At 41.0% G+C, this 9080-nt stretch overlaps 1 protein-coding gene across 3 annotated transcripts; it reads left to right on the top strand.

The window, feature by feature from the left end:
• Positions 1-185: 185 nt before the first annotated feature.
• Positions 186-7483, top strand: LOC138147984 (uncharacterized). 3 transcript variants are annotated; one of them, XM_069070587.1, is made up of 2 exons: positions 186-3262; positions 5465-7483. In XM_069070587.1, exon 2 carries the CDS (start codon positions 6054-6056, stop codon positions 7404-7406), a length of 1353 nt encoding a protein of 450 aa, XP_068926688.1. In that variant the 5' UTR covers positions 186-3262; positions 5465-6053; the 3' UTR covers positions 7407-7483. The 3 variants fall into 3 exon arrangements, with proteins under 3 accessions (XP_068926688.1, XP_068926687.1, XP_068926686.1); XM_069070586.1 differs by having other exon boundaries at positions 186-3298; positions 5468-7483; XM_069070585.1 differs by having other exon boundaries at positions 186-3298.
• Positions 7484-9080: the final 1597 nt, after the last annotated feature.

The following is a 9080-nucleotide window of genomic DNA, read 5'->3' as shown; positions in this document are numbered from 1 at the left end:
TGCCCTGCCCATCTGGTCAGATTGCAGCATCTTCCTCCTCCCCATTTTCCCCCAGTGCCGCAGCACTCCTCTATGAGACCCTACTCAGAGCCCCCTCCTCATTCCACACTGCAATTGTTTTAGCTAAATCCTCTATGCAGCTGCCTCCCCCTGCCTCCCCCCCCCCCCCCCCCACCCCCACTTGGTGCCAAGACCCTCTGTCCCCAGGGCTCTGATCCATCTCCAGACTTATCGACGTGGTTAACCCTCCCTTGAACGTCCAAGTGCAACAGCTACCTGCCTCTCCATATGGAGAGACACAGCAGCAGCTTGCCCCTCACGTAACCCTCATGGTCTGGGGATCTATCCCTTTAATAAGCCCTCGAGTGTGGGTGTGGATCAAGATTATGAATCCATCTATATTTGTGTAGGGAGGGTGTCCTGAGGTGGGTCGCAAGTACTTTTGGAATTATCTTGGCCCACTTCCTATTTTAAAGATAATATTAAAAACAAGCAAACAAAAAAACTCAAGAGGTCCACTGGACCTTTGGTAGCGAATCAATGTTTTGCCAAGTGATGTGATTTGATGAAATTCTGGATATGTGTTCATGTTTCTCCCAGTCCCTTGGGGAGCCCAGGATTCTTGGGAAAGTGGGATTGGGACAGAAGGAGGCAAAGTAAGGGCAAAATCAGAGGTGTGCAGATATGGGTGGGGACCTGCTTGATACAGATATATACAATTTTGGGTAGGTGGAAGGGGTAGGTAGGAAGTTGCCATCCGACCAACTTTGTGAACTTTGCAATTATTTAAAAAGGACCTGCCACAAGGTGACAACTCAGTAAGTGGTGTTTGGAAACCTGAACCAAATAGTATGCTCTGTATTTACTGGGCTATGCCTTAGCAGTTCCAAGTAGACAGTAGCCTAAGCAGATGGAAGGAGTACAAAAGGGAGATGTTTTTTGATCCTTTTAGAAATCCACCAAAAAAAAATCACTTATTCATTATTTTCATTTATTTATGGTTGTTATTAATCATTTGTTTATCATTTATTATTTTCTTTCTTATTTATTTATATTTTTTGAAATCCATAAATTTTTAATGCCAGAAAGCACCTCCAAGAGAGCTGGGTCCCCATGGATCATGAATATGGCTGAGACCAGAGGGACAGACTTTATGAAATTTGAGATATAAAACGTTTCCTTCTACCTGGCTGAAAAATGATTAAAGAAGAAAGGACAATGACAACCAGCCTCACCTGTTTGTAGGGTGTGAGCTTTCAGGAATAGGGAGGGTTTCCTAATCCAGGAATGTATTGTGGGATTAAATGGATGAATGAGGCAAGGGAGAATTTAGAAATGAAACCCAGTGCAGAAAATATTTCCTTCTGGTCATTTGGTATAGAACAAGGACTCCAACTCAAAAGCGAATAAACATGATGAATATGATGATGGTGGTGGTGGTGATGATAACTAAGGTTAATATAGCACTTTAAAGTTGGCAAAGAATTTTCCATGTATTATCTTATTGGATTCTCACATAAGCCCTATGAGGTAGTCGCTGCTTTATCTCATATAACCTCCTTAGGTCTGTGTTTTATAGATGAGGAACCTGAGGTCTAGAGAGCAAAATAAGGTTGGAACTAGTAAGTACCTGAGAAGAGATGCAAACCTATGATTTCCTGACTCCAAAATGATTTTCTAGCTATATTGGAAAAAGTACTTGATGATGATGATAGCCTTTACTTTAAGGTTTACAAGAGACTTTATAAATATTATCTCATTTTTATCCTCACAACAACCCTGGGAGGTAAGTGCTATTATTATTTCTGTTTTACAGATGAGGAAACTGAGGCTTGGGCAATTAACTGCCTTGCCCAGGTGTAGCTGCCTTATCCCAGTTAATGGGATATAAGAGCTTCCCCACCAATAATAGACCTCACATGGAGCCCATTAAGGGAAATTTGCTTAGGGGAGGCTTGCTTGTAGGAAGGCTTTCACACCTTTTGTTAATTTCTAATTAGGCACTGAGTCTTGTTGGTTGTGATGCCCTCTGGCTCTAAAATGAGCATATATACTCTGAGGTTAGCATTTTGCTTTGGGGCTCAATTATTGCAGTTGTGTTCTTGTGATCTGACCAGATGAAACTCTGGGTAGCTGTTAAGGATTCCCCCCTCTCTCACCCCAGCTTTGAAAAACCCAGATATTGGTGCTTCTCTCTCTGGTAACTATGTATGTATTGCTTTGGTCAGACAGTTGGATCTGTCTGTTGATCTGTGCTAATTTCTCAGACAGTTAGAAGCCCTGTCTGTTGGTCTTTATTTCTCTGCTTGTATTCTCTGAAGTTCAGGGTGCTAACTTTTCCCCTGAACTAGTAAATATAATTAAAACAGATTGTTGTCCCTTTAAACAGTTATCTTTCCTAATAAAGCAGATCTAAGTGTCTGAGACTGGTTTTGAATTCAGGTCTTCCTAAATCCAAGTCCAGCACTCTATCTATCATATCACCTAGCTGCCAGAGCCCTAAGAGTATGGAAAATGAAGCTGAATTAAGTCCTATGGAGTAGAAATGGGATTCATTCATTAAATTCTGAGGGTAAGAATGGGGCAGGTATTTCTAACACCTGGTGATGAGTGGTTGCAGTTCTAGGAACTAAGCCTGGTACCCTAAGAGTAGAGAAAAGTTCCTAATGAAGATCCAAGTTACAGTGTCAGTGTAGTGCAGTAGACAGAGTACTGGGCTCTAGAGCCAGGAAAATTTATATTCCTGAGTTCAAATCTGGCCTCAGACACTTACTAGCTGTATGACCCTGGGCAGTCATTTAACCTTATTTGCCTTAATTTCCTCATCTGTAAAATGAGCTCAAGAAAATAGCAAACCACTCCAGTATCATTGCCAAGAAAACCCCAAATGGGGTCAAGAAGAGTTGGTCTGAAAAATGACTGAATGACAGCCTTGTCCACCTCCAAGAATCCATACAAAGACATAATCTATTAATTTCCAAACTTGTAGCTAATAGTTGGGCAGCTAGGTGGCACAGTGGATAGAGTACTGTCCTAGAGTCAGGAAGATCTGAACTCAAATCCAGCCTCAAATAATTATTAGCTATGTGACCCTGCTCAAATCACTTAATCCTGTTTGACTCAGACTCCTCATCTGTAAAATGAGCTGGAGAAGGAAAATGGCAAACCATTCCAGTATCTTTGCCAAGAAAACCCCAAATAGCGTCACAGAGAGTCAGATGCAACTGAAATGACTGAACAACAGCTATCAATAACTAAGAAGGTGTCAGAGCAAATTCGTGTCTCCATATCTTTTGGGGTATGTAACATGGTATTTAATATATTATGCCACATTCTAGTAAAGAGCTAGTATTTCCTAGATGATGTTGAACCAAATACAGAGGGACTGCCTTAAGTCACACCCTGAATGATTAGATAATAGATTCCAAGCCACGAAAGTTCAACTTCCTCATTTTGCCAATAAAGAAACAAGCAAAGGGAAGTCAAATAATTTATCGTGCAAGCCGTGAGTATCTGAGGTGGGATCTGAAACCAGATCTTCCCTTCTCCAAGAGTAGGACTCTATCCACTCTACCATACTGCCTCTCTCCTTAAAAGTTTAGATTGAAGCTTTGTCAGAGATACCTAGTGAGGGTGCACAGATTTCTATGTCTGCTCTTTATTGAATAATTTAGCATTAATTACAGAATGTTCAAGCTGAAAGGGACATAAGAAACAATTTAATTCAACCTCTTTATATCTGAATAAGGCTATTGAGACCCAGAAAGACTATGACTTGCCTAATGGTAACAGTAGCAATGTCCTTATCACTAGAGAGTGCCACAATCTTTGTGCTTTTTTTTCCCTTTTTGCATTGGACATGATGTTCATCCAGAACAAAAAACAGTAGCAGGGAAAGGAATTAGGAAGAGATGGGAATGTGGTATAGTGGAAATAGTCCTGGTTCTGGAGTTAGGAAGTAATGGGATCATAGATTTAGAACAGGATAGGATCTTAGAGGTCCTCGAAGCCAATCCATTAATTTTTTTAAAAAATAATTTGTTATTGATGTTTTCTATTTCTCAAGTCACCATAATATCCCAAGTATCTCTCCCTCTTCCCTTCCCCCAAAACCATCCCATGTGAACAAATAGTGGATTTTTTTTAAGAGAGGAAAAAGGAATCTATATAATTGTTACATTGAGAGAGTCTGAAAATGTGTGTAATATATAACCTCTCCAGGGTTATCTTCTCACATCTCTTCATTCAAGTTTTGCTTGATCTTTATAATTTTGTTACATTTACTTTTGATTTTTTGGTATGTAGGGTTTTTTTTTTCCCATTTACATTGTTGCAATTACTTTTTTATTGCTTTCCTGGCTCATTTACTTCATTCTGTATTAGTTCATATAGATCTTTTCAAGCTACTCTGTATTCATCATATACACCATTTCTTATGGCATAGTAATATTTCATTATATTCATGTACCAAAATTTGCTTCGCCATTCCCCAATCAATGGACATCTACTTTGTCTTCAATTGTTAACTATCACAAAAAGTACTGTTATAAATATTTTGGAGTATATTGGGGTCTTTTTTGTATTGATGGCTTTCTTGGGGTATAAACCCTGGAATAAAGTCTCTGGTTCAAGTGGCATGGGCATTTTAATCACCTTATTTGCATAATTCTAAATTGCTTTCCAAAATGGTTGTACTATTTTACAACTCCACCAACAATAGTGTACCTGTTGTCCTACAATCCCTCTAACATTGATATTACCACTTTTTAAAATTTTTGCCAATTTGCAGGGTATGAGGTGACCAACCCATTTATTTTTATAGATGAAGAAACCAATTCTCACAGAGGTTAAGTGACTTTATAAAGTTACAAAGCTAGTATCTGAGGTGGGATCTAAACCTAGGTCTCCCACATTGCAAACCCAGCCCTCTATTTCTTATGCTAATATCTAGAGTCAAAGGACCAGGGTTCAAATTCCACCTTTGCCTGTGTGACCTTATGAAAGTCACTTAACTTCCCTAGGCCTCCAATTCTTCATCTGTAAAATAAGGGGTTTGGAATCAATGACCTGTAAGGTCCCGTCCAGTTTTAAATCTGTAAACCTCTGAGGACCTCTATTCAAATTCCATTCCTGATATTTATTACTGTGTAACCCTGGATCATTTAACCTCTCTGGTCTGAATTTCTCCATCTTTAAAATTAAGCAGTTGAATGACTTTTGAGATTACTTTTAGTTCTATCTAGATCAATGATCATTGTAAAAATGTGCCCTTTGGCACTACTTGGATCTACCAACATGAAGATCATTTAATAACTTTAAAAGAATTTATTGATTATGGTCAATGCTTTGGCAACCTGGGATTTATAGCTCTAAACTTCATGGTCTACTATTCCCTGGGATATCTTTCTTTCTGAAAACTCCAAACAGTCCTTAATTTGCTTTTTTTGTTCAACCCCCTTTGAAGCAGGTGAAGAGGATGGGTCCTACCTTTTCATAACTGAAACCCAGAGTTAAAAATTGAGCCAAGAACTTGAAAACAGATGTAAGGAAGTGACCCTTGACGGAAAGGAATTGTAAACACATCTGAGAAAAGCAAGTAAGACTGGTTGGTCAAGTAGCCTGCTTATTTTTTTTCATTGACACTCCCTGATTTGGAGAATGGAAGGAAACTTTCTGTATCTCTTCACCAAGATGTCTGCTTTTTGAAAAGAATGCCTAGAAGTGCAGGCTAAATGGGAAATGCCTGCTTATAAGTAGAATATTTGAAGTGAGGAAATATCATTGTGTGGGAAGGAGAGAAAACCTACCTGTCTGTTAGCCTACAAATTCTATTATCTACTCCAAACTGTCTCCTTGGTTCTGTATTTTTAACAAGGCCAGTAAGAAGATGGAAAGGAATATGTATGTGTTTACATGGGTAGGGTTACCTTAATACCCTGAGTAGTTCAGTGGAAAACCTTCTGGCCCCATCCCAAGACTCCTGCCTACCTGCTTTTTATTAGGAGGACAAGAATTACGTTGCCCACCATCTGGAAAGGTGCATCTTGGCTCCAATGTCACCTGTGATCTCCAAATTCCATTTCATGGAACAGGCTCAGCAAGGCCTACAGCTTCTTGCACAAGCTGCTCTGCAAATGGGAGCCACTGCAGCAACTTTTGTTGCAGAGAGTGAGGAAGCTGAGAAGACCGCTGCTCTGGCCCAGACCATGCAGGCCAACCTGAATCAAGCCATCATCCATACTCAGAGGACCCTAGAGCTCATCAGCTCTCTGCTTATAGAACCCCAGATGCCTGCTGTGTTTCAATCTCTTAGAAGAAGTGCCCACAGGGGCTCGGCCTTCCCCACCCACTCCAGACTCTGGCGGGACCTCAGAGCTGGCAGGCTAGACCCCCAATGCTGGAGGCAAACCTTCCGAATGTCTAAGGAGACCTTCTATTACATCTGTGACCAGCTGACCCCATATCTCCAACATGAAGCCACCCAGATGAAGCTCCCTCTCTCAGTGCCCCGCAAGGTAGCCATTGGCCTGTACCATTTGGCCTCCCCTGTGCCTCTTAGATGTGTGGCTGAGCTTTTTGGCGTGGGGAGATCCACTGCTGGACATACCTTCCACGAGGTTGTGGATGCTATTTGCATGGGCTTTCGACACCTCCTGGAAAACCAATGTGATCTTGAGGAGGTCATGGAGATGTTTTGGGCCAGGCACAGTTTTCCAATGTGTGCTGGGGCCATTGGTAGCACCCATATTGAGGTGCGCTGCCCCAAGGGACAGGAAAAAGACTACTGGAACCAGCACCAATATTTTTCAGTTATTCTTCAAGCTGTGGCTGACCCCAGACTCCGGTTCAGTCAAGTGTTTGTTGGTAGCTCAGGTTCCAGCCATGATTCCCACATGTTGGAAGCAAGCCAGCTCTGTCAAAAGGGAAACCTAGGCAATCTTTTTCCACCCATCCATAAAGAAATCGGAGGCCAAACCATCGGACCTGTTCTGGTTGGTGATGAGGCCTACCCTCTTCGAGAGTGGCTGATGGTCCCATGCCACCACCCTGCCACCCCTGAGGAGCTGTGTTTCAATGAGAGGCTATCATCAGCACAAGAGACAATTGACCAAGCATTCAGGCAGCTGAGAGGACGGTGGCAATGTCTCTTGGCCAAGGCTCCTTGTCGGGCTGAGCGCATTGGGAAGGTGATTACTGGTTGCTGCTTGCTACACAATTTGTGTATTGACCGAGGAGAGGTCTTCCCCCATGAGTGGGACAGTGGCCTTCAGCCTCGATGCTGCATTGAGCGGAGCCAGACTGCAGAGTGGCCAGCAGATGATGAGGCACAAAGGAAAATGGGGCAGCAAGTGCGTCAAGCCATCATTCGATATTTAGCCCTCGATGCCCAGCAGGATAGAGAGTGAAATCTCCCCTGCCCTGTCTTTTTTCTTCTTCTTTCTCCAATACCTCATTAATAAATCTATGCTATTAATATTTACAACACTTGGTGAATCACATTCCCTACCCACCCTCCCACTTTATTTTTGAGCATCCAAGATTGGCTGATGGAGAGTAGCTGCATATATAGCATTAAAAGAAGGAAGTATAGGGGCAGCTAGGTGGCACAGTGAATAGAGCACTGGCCCTGGAGTCAGGAGAACCTGAGTTCAAATCCATTCTCAAACACTTAACACTTACTAACCTTGGGCAAGTCACTTAACGCCAATTGTCCTGCCCTCCCCCCTCAAAAAAATAAAAGGAAGTATATATTGTTCAATGTATTATTGACAGGCCTTGTAAAAAAGGGACTGAGAGATTAGATGTATAGTTTACAAGAATGCAGCTGCCATAATATTCTAACAGTTCATAGTGGTGGCCTTGGTGCTCATAACTGGTTTTACCCTAAGCTTCCTAACATCCTCACTTTTTGCCTGTAGGACAAGAATTTTGTTGTCCAGAAAGATATACATCTATATACAAACATTTCATTTTATAAATATATCTTAAAATATATATGTATATGTATATCTATGCATGTGTGTATGTATACACACATGTATATCTAAAATGTGTATATTCACACATACAAACATACACGCTTGTGTTTGTGTCTACGAGACCTATAATTTTATTGATACTAAAAAATCCCATTGAGAAAACTGCCTCTGCTAGCAGTTCAGTACCAGAGCTCAAACCTAATCTTAGAGTTTCCTGGGGCACTGAGAGGTGACTTACCCAGGGCCACACAGCCAGTATGTGCCAGAGATGGGCTTGTACCAAGTCTTCCTGACCCCTAGACCAGCATTCTACTCACTGTCATATGCTTTTTTGTGTTTATGTGTTGATATTGCATGTGATGTGTCTGTATTTGATATATATATGATATGTATGATATATAATATATCATATATATTCCTCTACATGTATATATGTATTATGCATATACACACCTATACATTCCTCTATATATGTATTATGTGTGTACACATATAGAAAAATTAATACAAATATGTATATATACATACATATTTGTATATGAGACTCTGACCTACTCAATTCAAATACTGCCTGAAACCTCCATACATACCCACACACACAGAAGAATATATGTGCATAACCCATATATGCACATGTCTATATATGAGACTCTGACCTATCCAATTCAAATACAACCTCCATACACACAGACACACATATAGAGGAATATAGAAATATATATGTGTGTGCGCACGCGTATGTATATGTATGTGTGTATTTATGTATGCATACACCCATATATGCATATATCTATATAGACATATATATTTGTATATGAGACTCTGACCTACTCAGTTCAACCACCACCTGAAACCTCGAGCATTTTCCCACAAAAATCCCACCTTCTCTTAGGCTTTGTCTTTATCCTCGTGCTCCTTTCACTTTGTGAAACACTTACACGTTTTAAGGATAGGGACTGGAACCTCGATTTCATAGCTATTGGGCCCTCCCAATGTGGTGCTTCTACCAGGGCAATGTCTAGTCTTAGAGAATTGCTTGGAGCTCTAAGAGGTTGTGACCTCCCCAGGGCTACACAGTCAGTAGGAGTCAGCGGTGGGTGT

This window comes from Petaurus breviceps, unplaced genomic scaffold (assembly GCF_028583685.1).
Source record: "Petaurus breviceps papuanus isolate PSGF00001 unplaced genomic scaffold, PetGlider_PUasm1.0 90822, whole genome shotgun sequence".
Lineage (NCBI taxonomy): Eukaryota > Metazoa > Chordata > Mammalia > Diprotodontia > Petauridae > Petaurus > Petaurus breviceps.
This window is presented reverse-complemented; position numbering and strand designations above follow the sequence as displayed.

Bases quoted from the DNA above. Each gene is read 5' to 3' on its own strand.
- LOC138147984 (XM_069070587.1), top strand. From the start codon at position 6,054: ATGTCACCTGTGATCTCCAAATTCCATTTCATGGAACAGGCTCAGCAA.